Source organism: Oryctolagus cuniculus, chromosome 12 (assembly GCF_964237555.1).
Source record: "Oryctolagus cuniculus chromosome 12, mOryCun1.1, whole genome shotgun sequence".
NCBI lineage: Eukaryota > Metazoa > Chordata > Mammalia > Lagomorpha > Leporidae > Oryctolagus > Oryctolagus cuniculus.
The window spans coordinates 73,526,132-73,546,464 of record NC_091443.1 but is presented as its reverse complement, the minus strand read 5'-3'; the positions used below and the strand labels follow the sequence as shown (position 1 = coordinate 73,546,464).

The 20,333-nt window shown below is 47.2% G+C and overlaps 1 protein-coding gene across 3 annotated transcripts in view; it reads left to right on the top strand.

The window, feature by feature from the left end:
* Positions 1–316: 316 nt before the first annotated feature.
* The window catches only part of SPPL2A (signal peptide peptidase like 2A), a 70,936-nt gene continuing 50,919 nt past the window's right edge, over positions 317–20,333 (top strand). Inside the window, exons 1-4 of one of the 3 annotated variants that reach the window (XM_051822006.2) lie at positions 317–770; positions 18,534–18,649; positions 18,969–19,151; positions 19,632–19,721. In XM_051822006.2, coding sequence (XP_051677966.2) covers positions 332–770; positions 18,534–18,649; positions 18,969–19,151; positions 19,632–19,721 — 828 coding nt within the window. In that variant the 5' untranslated portion in view covers positions 317–331. Of the gene's footprint in view, positions 771–18,529; positions 18,650–18,968; positions 19,152–19,631; positions 19,722–20,333 lie in introns of all 3 variants that reach the window. The other 2 variants (XM_070054199.1, XM_070054198.1) reach the window with 2 other exon arrangements.

Genomic DNA, 20,333 nt, shown 5'->3' with positions numbered 1-20,333 from the left:
CAGTAGCAAAATCTAGAAGTCATTGTTTACAGCGTGGAGAAGATGTGGAGACAGGGACAGAGAGAAAGGCAGGGGCCAGAGTATGTGAACTCTGTAGGCCAGATTTTTGGTTTTGTCCTATGTGTGATGAGAGCGACCAGAATTCACTTGGATTTTGAAAAGATCTCTCTGGGACCATGTGGCTTAATGGGCGGACAGAGAAGCTTGGGGGAGAGGAGCCTTGGGGCAGTTTTGGAGAAAGCGGACGGATTTAGGGTGTATGTACACGTAAGCGCGAGGGTGGCCAGGACCCACGGACGCGCAGATGGCATGACCCGTCCCTGGGTCGCTAATGGGGAAGCCAGCACTGAGCTCAGTCATTTCTCTCCAACGACCGCCTCGACAAAGTCCCTTCGCCCGGCCGGGCTCGGGCGGCGGAGAGTCGAGGTCTGACGGCCACAAGGCGACACCCCGGGACTCGAGCCGCGGCAGCCGGCCAGTCAGGCCCGGGACGCGCCGAGCGCGTGGCAGCCAGCACGAGCCCCACGCGGGGGTTTCCGCGCCCGGCGGGCGGGGCCGGAAGAGGAAGTCGCAGCTGCTGTGGCGGCCCCAGCTAGCAGCGGCGGTCCCCAGAGAGCCCGGCCGCCCGCCTGCGCCCGGCTCCACAACCGAGGCGGCGCCGTCGGCGGACCCGGAGCCCCCCGCTGCCGACGTCCCGCGGCGTGATGGGGCTACAGCGGCGGATGCCCTCCGCAGCGGCCGCCCTGCTCTGGGGCTTCCTCGTCTCGCTGGTAAGGGGGCGGACGGGCGCGAGCCTCCCCGGGCGGGGCGGGGCCGGGGCCGGGGCCGCTGCCCTCGCCCTTTCTCCTCCCCACCCCCTCGGCCCCTGCCCGGCCTCTCGGCGCTCGCCGGCGTGGCCTGTTTCCCCCTCTCAATCCCCTCCTCTTCCGTTCCTCACTTTGGTCCTCCCAGCCTCGTCTTCTTCGCCCTCTCTGCCCTAACTTTTCTCCCTCCCCGGGCCGCGCCGGGAATGTGAAAGCCCCACCCCCAAGGAGAGCGGTCCCCCCCCCCCCCGGCCTCGGGGCTTCTGTGTGGTTTTCCCTGCGTGCCGGCGTTTTTCCGGTGTCGACCTCCGGGTTTTATCGCCTGGGCTACCATCTCCCGGCTCCTTAACCTCTCTCCCCTGGAAGGCCAGAATCGATAAGCCCCAGACGTGCTGGGCCGGCCCCGCGGTTCAGTGGCACCCGCGCGGGGGTCCTCCCCGCCTGGTTTTCCCTGCTTCACGGTTCCGGGCTCCTTCCCGAGGCGTTGTCGGTGTTTTGTTTAAAACAGCTCTGAAAGGAACACCCCCAAGTGTAACGTCTTGAGTTGGTTTTCCGTTCTCTGCCTGGTTGGCAGGCGCGGTGTGTGTGTGTGGTGGGGGAGGTGAGGGGGTCGGTTAAGGAAAAATAGTACGCTTGTGTTCACACGTTTGTTGTCAGCGTCCGGGAGAAACAATCACAGTTTGAAATTTGAGCCTCGAGCAGGCTGAGCCTCGGCTGGGCGATGATGGAGAAACCAGCGTAGAGTGTTTTCGGATTTTCTTGGTAGTGACTTTCACTTGCGGGGTTCGGCTGGGGACGTTTTATGAGTGACTGACCCAAGCGTCGAAATGGGAGTGCGCCTAGGATGCGTTTTGCTTACTCTCCAGTGTAAAGGGTGCCTTTAACATTTCCTGAGAAAAGCTGAGCCGAAGGGCGTTAAGTGCCTTTGATGTATTCACGACCTGTGTTGGGCAACATTTGGAACAGGAGACATGTACCTAGCAGTGCTTTGGGGGAGAGGGAGAACAATAAGTGGTGCCTTCGAAAAGTTCCTGGGAAGAGAGAATTAAAAGCTAAGTTTGTTTTGGTGTAAAAGCAGATTGAAATCTTCACGGAGTTGCCCCACCGCCCCCCGTAATTCACATTTTCCATGAACTTTTTGAAGATACCGCCTTTAAAAAGTAACACAATAGCAGTGTTGGTCTGAGTCTCCGGGATGTTTGCTGTGTAATCAAACAGATACTACTTAAATATTTGTAGTTACCCATGTACTTAAGAAGATAGCAATTCAGATAGTATGTAAATGTACAGAGACCCATAGCCTAGACAGAAAAGTTACCAGAGTGTTTTTGTACTCATTTTCATCTCTTAAACTTTTGAAAGAAAAAATATATATACATATATATATATAATATCACATCCCCACTAATCCATTTTCAACACGTATTAATAGAGAAGTCCAATTACATGTCAGTCCTCAAGCTCACATGGGAATTTCTGTTAAAAGCTCTGAGCCCTCTCACCGAGAGAATCTAACCAAAATAGTCATGTGATTTCATGGGCTTCACAAATCTGAAGGTCTTTCCTGTTTTATTTTATAGCTGCCCTGTTTCTCTTACATTCTAGATTTTGGGCTTTTTACATTGCATCTATGTATTTTGCTGTGCCTCAACATGTGATTCTGGAGTCGTGCACTCTTTAGGCCCAAGGTTTTGGTGGGGATTAAGTAGCCTTCTCTTGCTCCGCAAATATTTGGTGTGCATCGGTTGTATGCCAGCTACTGTGATGATGACTGTGGTAAACTGAGAGAATCTACTCTGAATTTTTTTTTTTTTTAAGATTTATTCATCCATTTATTTGAAAGGCAGAGTTAGAGGGAGAAAGTAGGAGGTGGAGGAGAGATTGATCTTCCACCCACTGGTTCACTCTCCAAATGCCCAGAGCCAGGAACTCCACCTCAGTTTCTCAAGTGCCATCTTCAGCTGCTTTTGCAGGCACGTTAGCAGGGAGCTGGGTTGGAATTGGAGCAGCCGGGACTTGAACTGGCAGTGGGTCTACTGCTGTGCCATGCTGGCCCCTAAAATCTTTTTTGAATACCATCTATTATTGTTGATTTTCTGGTTTTTTTTGTGTGTGTGTGTGTGTTTTTTTTTCTTATCCTCGCCTTGCATTCTTTCCCTTCTTGGAAAAGTCTCTTTTTGAAATTTATTTTTTATTCATTAGAAAGGTAGAGAAGCAGAAAGATCTTCTGTCTGATGGTTCATTCCCCCAAATTCCTGCAACATCTGCAGCTGTGCCAGGCTGAAACAAGAACCAGGACCTCCATCTGGGTCTCTCATATGGGTGGCATGTTCTCAAGTACTTGAACCATCACCTGCTGCCTACCAGGATGCACATCACCAGGAAGCTGGGTTGGAAGAGGAGCAGGGACTTGAACCCAGGCACTCTGATGTGGCTTGTGGGCATCCCAAGCAGTGTCTTCGCTGCTGCAACAGATGTCCACCCCTGATACTCTGTTCCTTGTTGATTTCTGTTTTTAAATGACTGACTGATTTATTCAAAAGGCAGAGTGACAGAAATATTTCATTGGCTGGTTCACTCACCCAAATGCCCAAAACAGCCAGGGCTGGGCCAGGCCGAAGCCAGGAGCCAAGAATTCCATCTGGGTCTCCCGCGTGTGTAGCAGGGACTTCAACATCATTTGCTGCTTTTTCAGGTGCAATATTGGAGAGCTGGATTGGAAGGTGGAGTGTTGGGACTCCAACTGGCCCTCTGATATGGGATGCCTCTGTCTTAAGCAGCAGTAGCTTTCCTTGTTGATTTTTTTTTTTTTTGAAGATTTATTTATTTGAAGAGCAGAGTAATAGAGAGGCAGGCAGAGAGAGAGAGAGAAAGAGGTATTCTGTCAGCTGGTTCACTCCCCAGATGGCCACACAGCTGGAGCTGGACCGATCCGAAGTCAGGAGCCAGGAGCTTCTTCTGGGTCTCCCACAAGGGTGAGAACTTGAGCCATCTTCTACTGCCCTCCCAGGCCACAGCAGAGAGCTGGATTGGTGGTGCCCATATGGGATGCCAGCACTGCGGGTGGCAGCTTCACTCACTATGCCACAGCACTGGCCACTGCCTTATTGATTTTTGGTAGGCTTGTTTTCTTGTTAACCTTCCTTCAAATTCCTGAGATGGTCTGTTTTTCATTCTTTTCCTTTTCTAGGGCATTTGGATAAATCTGGCTTCCTTTTCCTCAGCTGAAACGCCCCTTTCCTTCTTATAGGAGGTCTGGTTCCTTTCCTCTAAAACTGTTACCATTTTCTCCTTGAGTCCTTGTTATTCCTGCTTTTTAATCTTACAGCTCTAGGTAGGCTGAGTTCTTTTGAATTAATGATGCTTGTTCTTCCATTTCCATTTCTCCTCTCTGTGCTCCTGAAGCTGGCCCTGTGTTTCCATAGTCACGTAGTAACAGGACCAATATCCTCATCTAGGAGTAGCACATGATTCTCAGAGACCACTGCCACAGACTGGGAGGAGAGGCAGAGGATGAGGGTAAAAAACTTACAAAGATCATTTAGCCTCCCTTTCTCGTCTTGTCATCTTCCATCAGAGTGACTTCACTGTGTGTTTGAAGTTCAAACTACAGCACATTTGACTCTTCTAATGATTTTTAAACCCAGTAAACATTGAGGTACACAAATAAAGTGAGTGCCTGGAAGGCTGTTAATTCTGTCTTGGCCATGTCATAATGTTATGTCACACTTGTCCTTCCCCAGTCTCGGCCCCACCTGTTCCTTATTTCACGTTTTGGATGAAGTCCTGGGGTTCTGTTTCAAAGAGAATGAGTGACATTCAGTTGATCTGTTTTCTAAAAATACTTCAAAGTCCTCTGACGAGTTCTGAGTCTCTCTTTTTTTTAATAAAAGTTTTGTTCATTTTTTTCTTTCAGATAATTTATAAAGTAGTGTATGAGGGAACTTCAGAAAATTCATGGGAAAATCGGAGTTTCAGAGCAGGCAGAACCCTAGCAGTTAGAATACCTGTGGGGAGCAACTCGGGCTAGACTAAGTTACTGGAATTAAGACTTATTCTATGCATCTGCTCTCCCACAATATGGCGCTGGGAGAGGAGTAAACAGCTTTTACACAGCTGCCTCCAGTTCGACCAATAACCTGCAGGAGCTGATCCTGCTCCTGATTGGAGGAGAGCAGCGTACTCGGCGTGTGGGTAGCAGAGTTGGGATTGGTGGAAGAGGACTATAAAGGAGGAGAGAGACAGCATGCACCAGGAACATCTAAGGGGAACATCTGAGCAGCCCCCGAGGGAGCCGGCCGGCGGTGTGCCGCTCCCCCGCGGAAGTGGGGAAAGTGGCAGGGGGAACTGCCCTTCCACGGAGGTGGAGGGACAGCAGCCAATCTGGAAAGGACCAGCAGCAAACCCGGGAAGGGCCGAGCAGACAAAAGAACAGCGCAGGGTCCTGTGTCGTTCCTCCGCGAAGAGGAGGAGCGACAAATACCCATTTTTTTTCCCAAGATTTTATTTATTTATTTGAGAGGTAGAGCTACAGACAGTGAAGGGAGAGACAGAGAGAAAAGTCTTCCATCAGCTGGTTCACTCCCCAAATGGGTGCAATGACCGCAGCTGTGCCGAGGAGCCAGGAGCTGGGAGCCTCTAGTGGGTCTCTCATGCAGGTGCAGGGGCCCAAGGATTTGGGCCGTCTTCTACTGCTTTCCCAGGCCATAGCAGAGAGCTGGATTGGAAGAGGAGCAGCTGGGACTAGAATCAGCAACCATATGGGATGCTGGTACCACAGGCAGAAGATTAACCTGTGCCACAGTGCCAACCCCAGGGTACCCATGTTCTACATCAGTGCCTGGGTCCAGTTCCTGGCCCTGGTACCTGGCTGCAGCTACCTGCCATTGCAGAACCTTGCGGGTAGCAGTGAAGACTCAAATAATTGGGTTCTTGTCACCCATGGGGGACATTTGGGTTGTATTACTGGCTTCAGGCTCCAGACTTAGCTGTTGGGGAGCGAACCAGCAAGTGGGAGCTCTTGCGATCTGTTTATCTCACTATGTGATTCTGCCTCTCAAAATTTTTTTGAAGTATGAATTTGTTTTGATGCTAAAAATTTTTGAAGTTATTCATAGATTTTTCATAACACACATATTTACCGTGTGTTAAAAAAACTTTTTTGCACCAAAATAAGTAATCTTTATTTCCATTTGTCCACACTTTCTTTTTTTTTTTTTTTTGACAGGCAAAGTGGATAGTGAGAGAGAGAGACAGAGAGAAAGGTCTTCCTTTTCCGTCGGTTCACCCCCCAATGGCCACTGTGGCTGGCTCGCTGCGGCCGGCGCACCACGCTGATCCGAAGCCAGGAGCCAGGTGCTTCTCCTGGTCTCCCATGGGGTGCAGGGCCCAAAGACCTGGGCCATCCTCCACTGCACTCCCGGGCCATAGCAGAGAGCTGGACAGGAAGAGGAGCAACCGGGACAGAATATGGCGCCCTGACCGGGACTAGAACCCTGTGTGCCGGCGCCGCAGGCAGAGGATTAGCCTAGTGAGCTGCGGCGCCAGCCCTGTCCACACTTTTTTAAAAAAATATTATTTATTCATTGAAAAACTTAGAGGGGAGAGAAATTTTCCATCTGATGGTTCACTCCACAGATGGCTGCAATGGCGAGGGCTAGGCTGGGCTGGGCTGGAGCCAGGAACTTCTTCCAGGTTTCCCACGTGGGTAGCAGGAGCCCAAGCACTTAAAGCATCCTCCACTGCTTTCCCAGGCGCATTAGCAGGGAATTGGATTGGAAGCAGAGCAGCCAGGACTCAAATCGGCAACCATATGGGATGCTGGCTTCACAGGTGGTAGCTTTACCTGCTATACCACAATGCTGACCACTGTCCACAAACATCGAAGTACTTTCATGTAACCTCATCTTGAACTTATTACCATGAATTGATAATCAGTATTCCCAGCAGAAAAATTTCTTGTTGAAAATTTGAATGCCTTTTGTATCTTGCCAACCCAAAGAGTCTTCACTCATTCTTTTTCTTCTATCTTTTCTCAACGTGTAGGGGCAAATAGGTATGTTCTGCTAGCCAGACAATCGGAAACATGTTGTGTTGCTGTGCTATGAAATGAATTGTGCTGTTCTCCCTACCCACAAATTCATGGGTTTTTAAGATTTATTTATTTGAAAATCAGAGTGACAGAAAAAGAGGGAAAGAAGGGGAGAGACAGATCTTTCATCCAATGGTTCACTCTCCGAATGGCTACAAAAACTAGGGCTGAGCCAGGCCAAAGTCAGGAGCAAAGAACTGAATCTCCCACATGGGTGGCAAGGGCCCGGGTATTTGAGCCATTGTCTACTGCTTTCCCAGATGCATTAGCTGGAAATCAAATGGGAAGCAGAGCAGCCAGGCAGGCTTATGTGGAATGCTGGTGTCACAAGCTGCAGCTTAACTCCATGCCACAACCCTGCTGTCTACCCCCACATTCATATGTTGAAGTCATAACTCCCATTGCGATTTCTTTTTAAAAAGATTTTTATATATTTGAGAGGCGGAGTTACAGGCAGAAGGAGGGAGAGAGAGAAAGAGAAAGGTCTTTCATCTGCTGGTTCACTCTTCAAATAGCCAAATGGCCGGAGCTAGGCTGATCCGAAGCCAGGATCCTTTTCCAGGTCTTCCACTTGGTTGCAGAGGCCCAATCAGTTGGGCCATCTTCCGTTGCTTTCCAAAACTGCAAGCAGAGACTGGATCAGAAGAAGAGCCGCCAGGACACAAACTGGCACCCATATGGGATGCTGTTTGCTGCAGGTGGACACTTAGCCCACTACACAACAGTGCCAGCCCCCTATTGTGATATTATTTGGAGATAAGGCTTTTGGGAGGTAATTAGGTTTAGATGAAGTTGTGAGGGTGGCATAAGACCGCATATAAGGATTAATGCTTTTATAAAAAGAGACATCAGGGGCAGATATTGGAGTACCAGTTCAAGTTTTGGCTGCTCTGCTTCCAATGCAGTTCCCCACTAAAGTGCCTGGGAATTAGCAGATGATGGTTCAGTGGTTGACTTCCTGCCACTCAAATGGAAAACCTGAATGGAGTTCCTGGCTCCTGCCTTGAGTCTGGCCCCACCTGTTGCAGCCATTGGAGAGTGAAGCAGTGGATAGAAAATGGATTAGTTATCTCTGTGTATGTCATTCAAATAAATAAAGATTTCAAAAATGAACCCAGAAGAGACAACAGAGAGTTTGCTGTCTTTCTTGCCATGTGAAGACTCAGAAGACATCCATCTACAAGCCAGAAAGAAAGCCTTTTCTAGACACTAACACTGCTGGGCCCTTAATCTTGAACTCCTATCCTCTAGGACTTAGGAAAAGATACATTTCTATTGCTTCAGTCTATGGGTTTGTGTAATGGCAGCCTGAGTTAAGTTAGCATTTGTACTGAGAATGTAGTGCTGTAGTAATAAATGTGGAAATGACTTTGAAGCTGGATAATGGGTGAACGCGAAGAGTTTTGTGTGGGGAGCAATCCGGACTGGACTAAGTTACTGGAATTAAGACTTATTCTATGCATCTGCTCTCCCACAATATGGCGCTGGGAGAGGAGGCAACAGCTTCTACCCAGCTGCCTCTCACCAACTTGACAAGCTGTAGGACTTGCTCCTGATTGGAGAGCAGCGTACTCGGCGTGTGGGCAGCCGAGTTAGGATTGGCGGAGGAGGATTATAAAGGAGGAGAGAGACGGCATGCACCAGGAACATCTATGGGGAACATCTAAGGGGAACATCTGAAGGAACACCTGTGCAGCCCCCGAGAGAGCCGGCCGGCGGTGTGCCGCTCCCCCGCGGAAGTGGGGAATGTGGCAGGGGGAACCGCCCTTCCACGGAGGTGGAAGGGGCGGTAGCCAACCCGGGAAGAACCAGCAGCAAACCCGGGGAGGGCCGAGCAGACGAAAGAACAACGCAGGGTCCTGTGTCGTTCCTCCACGAAGACGGGGAGCGACATAATGGTGCCGTGACTCGGATAGGAAGCCTAGGCAGGGTTCTGTGTCGTTCCCCCATGAAGACGGGGAGCGACATAATGGTGCCGTGACTCGGATAGGAAACCTAGGACGGATATGAAACTTAGGAGGGAAGAAACGGGAAGAACTGGGAAATTACCGGAGAGAGAGACTAGCAAACAGCCTAGGGAAAAGCCGGACGAAAAAGGTGCCGGGAAGAAACTATTGAAAGCCTAGGCATAGACTCAGATACGGACTACGGGGGGAAGCTGGGAGAAATCTCTAAGGTCGAAGGCGAAAGTGAAAGCTAGAACAAACAGACTCGGATGCGGACTGTGGGGAGAGGCCAGGAGAAATGAGGGAGGAATATTGTTGGAGGAAAGCTTGGGGAAACATACCGGGTAGAGAAAAATGTTAGGGAAATTGAAGCCGCGGGGGGCAGGCCGAGGCGGATACGAAAGCCACTTTGGGATTCTCAAATTAGCCCGGGAATAGGGGGCGAAAAGTTGAAACCAGAAGCTGAAACGTAAGCCTGGTTGGGATCCGTCTGATTAGCCCGGGGAGCAAAGGACGGGAAGCCAAACCGTGGGGCGGAGACGTATGCTGGGTTGAATTCGCCAGGCTAGCCCGGGGAACTTAGATTGAATGCTAGTGGCGGACACGTAAGCTACGCTGTGTGACTCGCGGAGGCTGCCGCGCGCAGACAGAGCGTGCGGGGCTCAAGTACATAGGGAACGCTGGGCTAAGTGTGAGACCGCGGAGTGTGCGCGCAAAGCCGAGCCGCGCAGATGAGAGAGGCTGAAGCGGCTCAGAGCCGGCGAGGCGCCGAGAAGCAGCCTCGGGGCGGAGCCCGCTGGCGGGGCGAGGCGCCGGGAAGCTGCGCGGAGCCGTGAAGCTGCCGGCAGGGCGAGGCGCCGGGAAGCCGCGGGGATAAGAGAAACAGAAGTTTAGAAGTAAGATGAGAGAAATAGGAATGCTGGAAGATAGAAGTAAAATGGGAGAAATAGGAATGCCCGGAGATAGAGAAATAGAGAAATAGAAAGGCCTCCCCTCAACATGGCAATGAGAAAGCTTGGATTCGGTCTGCCTGATTAAGTGAGGCGATGAGCACCTGCGGCGGCTAGCAGCTTATGCGCCGCAGGTCACCGAAGACAGGCACGAATTAACATCAGTAAGGCTTCCCCACAATACAACAATTAGGAGGCTTGGATTCGGTCTGCCTGATTAAGGCGGTAAGCACCAGCAAGCAGCTCGACCAGAGTATGAGCTGCAGGTCACCGAAGATAGGCACGAACCAACACTAATAAGTCTCCCCCACAATACGGCAATGAGAAAGCTTGGATTCGGTCTGCCTGATTAAGGCGGTAAGCGCCAGCAGGCGGCTCGACCAAAGTATGAGCCGCAGGTCACCGAACACAGGCACGCATCAGCGCCTAAAAACCTCCTCACAACATGGCGAAGAGAGGACCCGGATTCGGTTTGCCTGATTGATAGGACTTGTAAGAACCTGTGGCAACTCTAGCAAGCAGAGCAGAGTGTGTGCTACGGGGCACCGAAGACAGGCGCGTATCAACGCCAAAAATAAAAAGAAAGGGGGATCTGTGGGGAGCAATCCGGACTGGACTAAGTTACTGGAATTAAGACTTATTCTATGCATCTGCTCTCCCACAATATGGCGCTGGGAGAGGAGGCAACAGCTTCTACCCAGCTGCCTCTCACCAACTTGACAAGCTGTAGGACTTGCTCCTGATTGGAGAGCAGCGTACTCGGCGTGTGGGCAGCCGAGTTAGGATTGGCGGAGGAGGACTATAAAGGAGGAGAGAGACGGCATGCACCAGGAACATCTATGGGGAACATCTAAGGGGAACATCTGAAGGAACACCTGTGCAGCCCCCGAGAGAGCCGGCCGGCGGTGTGCCGCTCCCCCGCGGAAGTGGGGAATGTGGCAGGGGGAACCGCCCTTCCACGGAGGTGGAGGGGTCGGTAGCCAACCCGGGAAGAACCAGCAGCAAACCCGGGGAGGGCCGAGCAGACGAAAGAACAACGCAGGGTCCTGTGTCGTTCCTCCACGAAGACGGGGAGCGACAGTTTTGAGATGCATGGTAGAAATATGCACAGTAAAAGCTATTGTGATGAAATCTTAGGTAGAAATGAGGAATATGTTATTGGACAGTGGAGAAAAAACAGTCTGTTATAAAGTGGCAAAGAACTTGGCTGAACTATGTTTTAGTGTTTCATGAAAGGTAGAACTCATTAGTGCTAACACCTGAGGAGATCTCTAAGCAAAATGTTGAAGGAATGGCTTGGTTCCTACCGAGTGTTTACAATAAAATGTGAAAGGACAGATAAAAAATAAGATTGTTTTGATGGGCAAGGCTAAACAACTCCTTTTTAAAAAAACATTTTTTTAATTCATTTTATTTTAAAGAACTGGTTCATTCCCCAAATGCCCACAACAGCCAAGGCTAGACCAGGCCAAAGTCAGGACTCTGGAACTCAACCACATCTCCTATGTAGGTTTCAGGGACCCAAGTACTTAAGTCATCATCTGTACATTAGCAGGAAGTTGAATCTGAAGCAGAGGAGTTGGGACTTGAACCAGCCACTGCAGTATGGGATGCCAGTGTCTCAAGCAGTAACTTAATTTCTTTGCCAAATGCCCATCTCTTAATAGTTCCCTGAGGGAGAGTTATAAGACCACGTAATTAGAAACATTGCTAGTTTGGACTGAAGGAGATAGAGACTGGAAGAAAATGAAATAAGGCTGTCAGACTTTTTGGATTTGCCTGGACAGGACTGTGGAGCTGTTTGGCTGTGAACGTGTACATTTTTCAAGAGAGAAAACTTGTCCTGAAGGCAATTCAGAGATCATTAGAGCTGCCACTCAATTTCAGTAGGCCAGAAGGCCTCCACCCTGAGCCCCAGGGTTTGGTCAATAGCTCAGCAGAGTCATGAGATACTTCCCTTAGGCCATGGGCACAGTGCCCTGCAGAGCTCTGGCCTAGAAGGTGGGACAGTCAAACCAGAGGGCTATTCAGGAGTCTTAAGATCTAATGAAATTTATTTTGTTACATTTTAGACTGCTTGAAACTTATCATCCCTTTCTTCTGTCTGATTTTTCCCTTTTGGGATAAGAATATCTGTCCTATGCCTGTCAACCATTGTATTTTAGAAATACATAACTTGTGTGGTTTCACAGGTTCATAGTGGAGAGAAATTTCACCTCTTCCATGTGATAGTATTTGGAAGCAGGAGCCTTGGAAAGATAATTAGGTTTAGATGAGAACATGTGAGGACACAGGGAGAAGCATGATTTCACTATAGTGTATTTTCTTTTTTGTTGTTTTTTGTTTGTTTGTTTGTTTTGACAGGCAGAGTGGACAGTGAGAGAGAGACAGGGAGAAAGGTCTTCCTTTTGCCATTGGTTCAACCTCCGATGGCCGCCACGGCCGGTGCACCGCGCTGATCCGGCAGGAGCCAGGTGCTTCTCCTGATCTCCCATGGGGTGCAGGGCCCAAGCACTTGAGCCATCCTCCACTGCCTTCCCAGGCCACAGCAAAGAGCTGGCCTGGAAGAGGGGCAACCGGGACAGAATCCAGCGCCCCGACTGGGACTAGAACCTGTTGAGCCGCGGCACTGGCCAGCATGCTTTCACTATAAATGATCCTGCTGGCACCTTGATCTAGGACTTCCAGCTCCAAAACTGGGAGAAGATAAATTTCTGTTTAAGTGCCCCAATCTGTGGTATTTTATTTTGGCAGCCTGAGTGAATAAGATTGCTGGTTTTGTCGAATTGCCTTTTTTTTTTTTTTTTAAGTTTATTTATTTGAAAGAGTTAGAGGGATAGACCGGGGAAGGGGGGAGATCTTCCATCTACTAGTTCACTCTCCAAATGGCCACAGCATCTAGGGGTGGGTAAGGCTGAAGCCAGGAACCCAGAACTCCATCTGGGTTTCCCACATGAATAGCAGGGGCCCATAGCACTCTGGCCATCTTCTGCTTTCCCAAGTAAATTAGCAAGGAGTTGGATTGGAAGTAGGGCAGCTGGGATTTGAACTGGTGCTCATATGGGATGCCATTGTGGAAAGTGGCAGCCTTACCTTAGATCACCACAATGCTGGCCTCGTCACATTCCTTCTTCAATTTTCAAATCCTTCGTGATTTTTCTTTCACGTGCTTGCCTCTGAGAAATCTGAAGAGCTGCTAAGAAAGTAATGTATGTGTATTCCTAAATGGAACGCCTACACGTGAATCTCTGAAGTTTAACATAATCCTGAGAGGGTTCAGAGAGGATTATGACTTGTCTCTGATCATATAGAAAGTCAAGAAAAACAGGACTAGAACTCAGGTCTTTTGATATTTCTCCAGTAAATTGTGCCATAATCATTTTTTAAATTGAAAATAGAACACAAGACTAATAAAATTTTTGAATTTTGTTGTAAGAAAATATTTAGAAATAGGAAAAGTCATGTTTATTATATATTTAATTTTTTTTTGTTGTTTAAAAATGGCACCTGAGGGGCCAGCACTGTGACTCAATGGGTTGAAGCAGTGCCCTGCAGCGCTGGCATCCCATATGGGCACTGATTCACGTCCCAGCTACTCCACTTGTGATCCAGCTACCCGATAATGTGCGTGGGAATGCAGTGAGGATGGACCAGATTCTTGGGCCTCTGTACCCATGTGGGAGACTCAGAAGAAGCTCCTGGCTCCTAGGTTCAACCTGGCCTATTCCTGGACTCATTCTTCATTGCCTGCCCTGGAATCTCACAGACTACACAATATTGAAGAAGTAAATGGCTACTTGTCTCCTCCCTGCACATAGTACCTTTTAGCATGTTTCCAATTTTCCAAACACAAGGGATGATTGTGGCCCTAGATCTGCCATGACCTATAGACTACTATGATTCCCTCACTGCAAATCCCTATCTGGTGCCCACTCAGCCGCTATTTGAGTAGGCAAAATGACACTTAATCTCCCTGGGTCTCATTTAGTCACTTTCAGTGCATCTTTTCTATAAACCTTGCATGCTGGAAGTAGAACTAGAAAGACTATGCATTATCTGAGTTTTGTAAATTGCTAGAGAGGAAAGTCATTCTGATGCACAATCGCAACTTTGTTTTTCCCTCAGAGGCTCTTTTCAATTCTTTTTTACTTGCTTTTGATTTAAAACTGACATTTGTAAAGGAGAAGGGTGTTTCTAAAGAAAAGGATACCTCTTATATTGCTTGGAGGTAAGGGTGATGGGTAGGTGACTGTTGTCCCTTCACATTTATTAGTGGTTACATTACCACTTTAGATATTCTGCTTTAGGAATATAGACTTTTTGAAAGTTGCTGGGGGGGGGAGGGGTTAGTGTTCCGAGTGTTCCGTTTGGGCACCAGTTTGAGTCCCAGCTGCTCTTCTTCCAATCCATCTCTCTGCTATGGCCTGGGAAGGCAGTGGAAGATGGCTCAAGTCTGTGGGCCCCTGCACCTGCATGGGAGACCCTGAGGAGGTACCTGGCTCCTGGCTTCGGATCGGTCCAGCTCCAGCCTTTGCAGCCATCTGGGGAGTGAACCAGTGGATTGAAGACTTCTCTCTCTCTGCCTCTGCCTCTCTGTAACTCTGCCTTTCAGATAAATAGATAAATTAAAAAAAAAAAAAAAACAAAAAACTGCAGAGAGGATGTCATAGTCACACTCACATAGTGTTACTTAAGAAATAAATATATATCTGCACTTTTAATAAAAACATAGTTGAGGTACTAATCTGTAATTGGGTAAGAAATTGGTAAGAAAATAAATTATTTAGCACAATCTCTAGGCAAAAGGGAAAGCCACGCTTGATTAATCTGTTAGAGCTTTTAAGGGACTTAAATATAGAGGAAGGGTTAACACTACGTTACGTTACGTTTTGTTTTTGTTTTTAATATTTATTTATTTATTTGAAAGTCAGAGTTACACAGAGAGAGGAGAGACAGAGAAGTCTTCCATCCTATGGTTCACTTCCCAGATGGCCGCAACGGCCGGAGCTGTGCCAATCCAAAGACAGGAGCCAGGAGATTCTTCTGGATCTCCCACGCGGGTACAGGGGCCCAAGGACTTAAGCCATCCTCTACTGCTTTCTCAGGCCATAGCAGAGAGCTGGATTGGAAGAGGAGCAGCCGGGACTAGAACCGGCGCCCATATGGGATGCTAGCACTTCAGGCAAGGGTATTAACTCACTGCGCCACAGCGCCGGCCCCTGTTTTTTTTTTTTTTTTTTTTTTTTTTTTCAAGATTTTTTTTTTTTTTATTTGACAAGTAGAATTACAGTGAGAGAGAGAGACAGAGAGAAAGGTCTTCCTTCCGATGGTTCACTCCCCAATTGGCCGCCACGGATGGAGCTGCACCAATCCGAACCCAGGAGCCAGGTGCTTCTTCCTGGTCTCCCATGTGGGTACAGGGGCCCAAGCACCTGGGCCATCCTCCACTGCTTTCCCAGGCCACAGCAGAGAGATGGATTGGAAAAGGAGCAGCTGGAACTAGAACCGCCGTCCATATGGGATGCCGGCGCTACAGGTGGAGGATTAACCTAATGCGCCAGGGTGCCAGCCCCAACACTATGTTATTTACAGCATGATCTTGACTGTGTGAAAATGGGCCAAGATGGAGAGTCCTGGCCCATGTAAAGGATAGCATAGATATAGAGTAGAGGGTAGTGTGTGATGCATCCACTCGTCAGCCTAAAATAGAGTGTTACAAAAACCAGTGACAGTCACACATGAATTTTATTGAAAATGAGAAGCAAATGAGAGGCAAGGTAACCGATCGGGATTGGCCACCGTTCGGGACCAAGACTCCTTACCAGAGTGCGGCCCCCAACAGCGGGTTACACAGCTTTTTATAATAGTATTCTATCCACTAGGGCTCACAATTTTGAACCAGACCCCTGCTATGCAGTGAACAATAAAGAGGAAAACCAGAATATGGTTGTAAGATAACAGTTAGCAACAACAAACCCAATAACAGATCCAAGATATGGTTGTAAGATAACAGTGAAGGACACATTTCAGTCGACCTAGTTCCTGGGAATTTGGGCCCACATAGTTTCACAAGATACACCCTTAGCCATTAGCAAGCAAGCTAATATGTGCAGAAGCAGGAGATCTGCAATTAGCTTTTAGCCACACTCCATTTTAATTCTGATTCTACATTTCTCCCTTTTCTAGACACTAATCAGACCTTTAATTCATCTTCTTTAACACTTTTTTTAAGGATTTATAATTTGCTTTTAAGACCATTAACTTCACTATGCTAATTTTTTTTCTAGTAACACATTTTATAATGTACGGGCCTAGAAGCAGGGCAGGAAAATCAGAATTACAGGGCCAGCCAGTGCTGATAGTAGAGTAGTAAGCCATGGTGAGCTGGCAAACCAACCCTGAAACCATCCATAGGTTTCTTGTCTAGTTATAGTTGCTTTTTTATTTATCCTAAGAATACCTTAGGCCAATGATGTCCTAGTCTACAGTCAGCCACTTAGGACTCCTTCTGAAGCAAAAGTTCAGGCAGCTGCCAGACATTTTCCAAAGGTTACTGTGGACACCAATCCAAGGACAAGAAGCCCACTGGAGTGGAGGTCAAAAGACCTGACTTTCCTATCTGGCTCTCTCATGATAAAACAAGAGAGTCCTCAGAGGGTCAGATACCTAATTTGTTTATCAGTAAACAAGGAGCTGTTATGGTGAAACTGCAACAGGAGAGGGGGAGCAGATACCAGTTGGAGGACAAGGACTGGAAGGTGAAAGCCTGGAGATGGCCATTCCCAAACTTGCAAGAGGATTATTGATAAGACAGGGGAAGTAGAGTCGTTAATGTAAGAGAGTGGCTATGATTACAAAGGAATGAGGCCCCAAGAAGGCTAGACAGGGTCTAGAACAGAGGACAGAGTCATTATTAGAGGACCTAAGAAAGATGCTGTCTAAGCCAAATAGAAACTGACAGAAGAGGCCTGATAATAATCAGGTGGGCTTTAAGGCCTTGTCAGTTATGAGGCCCAGACCTATCTATCTCTTCACATGGAGTACAACCTAAGAGAGGTGTGAACCTCCTTGGGAAGGCACCCTGTTGACTCCCATTATTTAGCTGGCCTGGGAGGAAAGCTGGCCAGGTAAAGGCAAGTGGCATCTCTAACAGGAAATTGGGCCCACATAGTTTCACAAGATACACCCTCAGCCATTAGTGAGCAAAGCTAACATGTACAGAAGCAAGAGATCTGCAATTAGCTTTCAGCCACACTCACTCCATTTTGATTCTGATTCTACATATGTTAAATATTTAGCAAAAAAAAGTTATTTTTCAAAGTAAGTATGTGAAAACTTGAAACTGGAAAATAAATCCAATGATGGAGAGTTCTTTTGAAAGAGAACAAAAGGCAGAAAACAAACCAATAATCTTGTGAACCAAGGTCAGAGAAGAGTCCTTGAACTGTTTTATTAACTTAGACCCTGAGGGGCGGGTGCTGTGGTGCAGCGCCCTGGCCTGAAGCGCTGGCATCCCATATGGGCACCGGTTCAAGACCCGGCTGCTCCTCTTCCAATCCAGCTCTCTGCTATGGCCTGGGAATGCAGTAAAAGATGGCCCAAGTCCTTGGGCCCTTGTACCTGTATGGGAGACCCGGGAGAAGCCCCTGGCTCCTGGCTTCAGATCGGTCCAGCTCCAGCCATTGCAGCCATCTGGGGAGTGAACCGACGGATGGAAGACCTCTCTCTTTCTCTCTCTGCCTCTCCTTCTCTCTCTGTGTAACTCTGACTTTCAAATAAATAAATAAATCTTTTTTGTTTGTTTGTTTGTTTTGACAGGCAGAGTTAGACACAGAGAGAGAGAGAGACAGAGAAAGGTCTTCCTTTTTCCGTTGGTTCACCCCCCAAATGGCCGCTACGGCCAGAGCTACATCCATCCGAAGCCAGGAGCCAGGTGCTTCCTCCTGGTCTCCCATGTGGGTGCAGGAGCCCTAGCACTTGGGTCGTCCTCCACTGCCTTCCCAGGCCAGAGCAGAGAGCTGAACTGGAAGAGGAGCAACCGGGACTAGAACCCGGCGCCCATATGGGATGCCAGTGCTGCAGGCGGAAGATTAACCAAGTGAGCCACGGCACCAGCCCCTGATTAATCAAGTCTTACCTCCTGTCTGCTTCCCAGGTAGTAGGAACTGAGATAAAAGGAAAGAAAATTATTCTACTTCTTCCTTCTCTTTAAACTCTGGATCAGCCATTTTGAAAGACACCTGCAGAATGTTGAAACTTGAGTGAGATTGGCTCTGCTAAGGCTCACACGTAGAAAAAGCAATGTTCCTTCTTATCCTGGCTGCTGATAGCATGTGGAAGACAAGACAGACTGAGGAATTTTTAGTGCATTCTGTTTTGTGGGATGTCAGCAATAAAGTAACAACTCACAGGAGATTGGGAACCAAAGGTTCAGGCTCTAGAAGAATATCAGAGTTCCTGCATGCCACCAATAATTCTCCCTGGGATGGGGTGCTTGTAACAAGGGCTGTAAGAAAATGACCTGTCTTCTTCAAAGAAGGAGTTCTGGGCAAATACTTATAGTTCCAATATTTCCAAGGCATCATTTTATTTCTTTAAATAAGAAGAAATGAAATCCATTGTAAGAACTGCCATTTTAAGGAAATGTGATCAAACCTGTACATAAATGGCCTTATGAAAATCCTTAGTTTTTGGCAAGCCAGGTTGTTGCCAGTGTGAAAGTTACTGTTCATGTCCTAGACAGCTGCTCAGGAAGCAATCCTGCACGCATCTGGAAGTGGCACTCCTTCACCATCTAAGGACTACTGCATGCTGTATAACGCTCACTGGACAGAGCTCCCAAGCACCCTAGACAATGCAGTAAGTAAATCACAGTTACTGTTTATTCATAAGTATAAAAGTATTGAAAAAGTGAGAGCACAAAATAGTTATGCTGAAGTATGTAAGCTAGTTGTAATATGTGGTGATTGGGTGGTGATGATGATTTTATTGATTTTGTGCAAATTTTTTTAATCTGTGGGGAAAACATGTCAGAATTTTTAAGTGCTTACCCTTAAGCCTGGTTGTTTTTCATAAAATATTTCTAACTTAAGAGAACATTGTATTAATATTGGTGTCTTAGCACTGAATGTGGTTAGGGTAATATATTTGTCATGTTAAAGACATTTCTTACTTTCAGACTTCCATTAGTTTGATGAATCTGACTACCACATCACTATGCAACCTTTCCGATATCCCTCCTGATGGCATAAAGAACAAAGCAGTCGTGGTAACTTGGGGACCCTGCCATTTTCTTGAAAAAGCCAGAATTGCACAGAAAGGAGGTGCTGAAGCATTGTTGGTTGCCAATAACAGTGTCCTAGTAAGTTCTAAAACTATAGTAACTTCTTCTGAACACATGACATCAAATTTCACAGGAATTAAATTGTCTGTGTGTGTGTGTGTGTGTATGAAATTTGAATAATCTAGTAATAGGATTCTTTGTGAATAAACATTCTGGATCTGGTAGACATTGAATTGGAAGATTTTTTTAGTTTTTGTTCTGTTCCTAGTGTAGACTGTTTGGAACAATTATATAGATGCATATGTATATATTTGGTATGTGCGTGTTACATATGTACATAGTTCATATCAATATAATTCACGTTGAAAAGATTCCATTTTGAGAACTTGTATTAACAAACAGTGCCTGAAACTTTGTTTTATAACTTAAAGATATAATGTTTATATTTAATGGAATAGTTTGCATTATTTTTATTCTTTAATAAACATTAATAAATATATTGAATAACTAATATATTAAATAATAGATAAACTGCATAATATGTTCTTTCTCTTTTAGTTTCCTCCCTCAGGGAACAGATCTGAATTTCAGGATGTGAAAATACTGATTGCATTTATAAGCCACAAAGACTTTAAGGATATGAATCAGGTAAATTAATAATTTTGTATTTGATGAAATTCATAAATAGTAAACTTCTAACTTTTGACTACTGATACTTAGTTTTGATTATTATATATGCTCCATTTGTTATTAACAAGAAGTGAAAAGCCCTATCAAGTTTTTGTTTGAAAAATACTCATCTGATTTGGCACAAAACAAATCAAAACCCAGACTTAGAAAGAAAGGGTGTTTGTTTTGAATTCTCTCTCTCTCTTTTTTTTTTTTTTTTTTTTTTTTGACAGGCAGAGCTAGACAGTGAGAGAGAGAGAGAGAAAGGTCTTCCTTTCCCATTGGTTCATCCCCAAAAATGGCTGCCACGGCCAGTGCGCTGCGGCGATCCGAAGCCAGGAGCCAGGTGCCTCCCCCTGGTCTCCCATGTGGATGCAGGGCCCAGGCACCTGAGCCCTCCTCCACTGCCTTCCCGGGCCACAGCAGAGAGCTGGCCTGGAAGAGGAGCAACCGGGACAGAATCCGGTGCCCCAACCGGGACTAGAACCCGGGGTGCTGGCGCTGCAGGCGGAGGATTAGCCAAGTGAGCCGCGGCGCCGACCATGTTTTGAATTCTTATAAAATATCCTGTGTCATGTCATGTATCTTAAT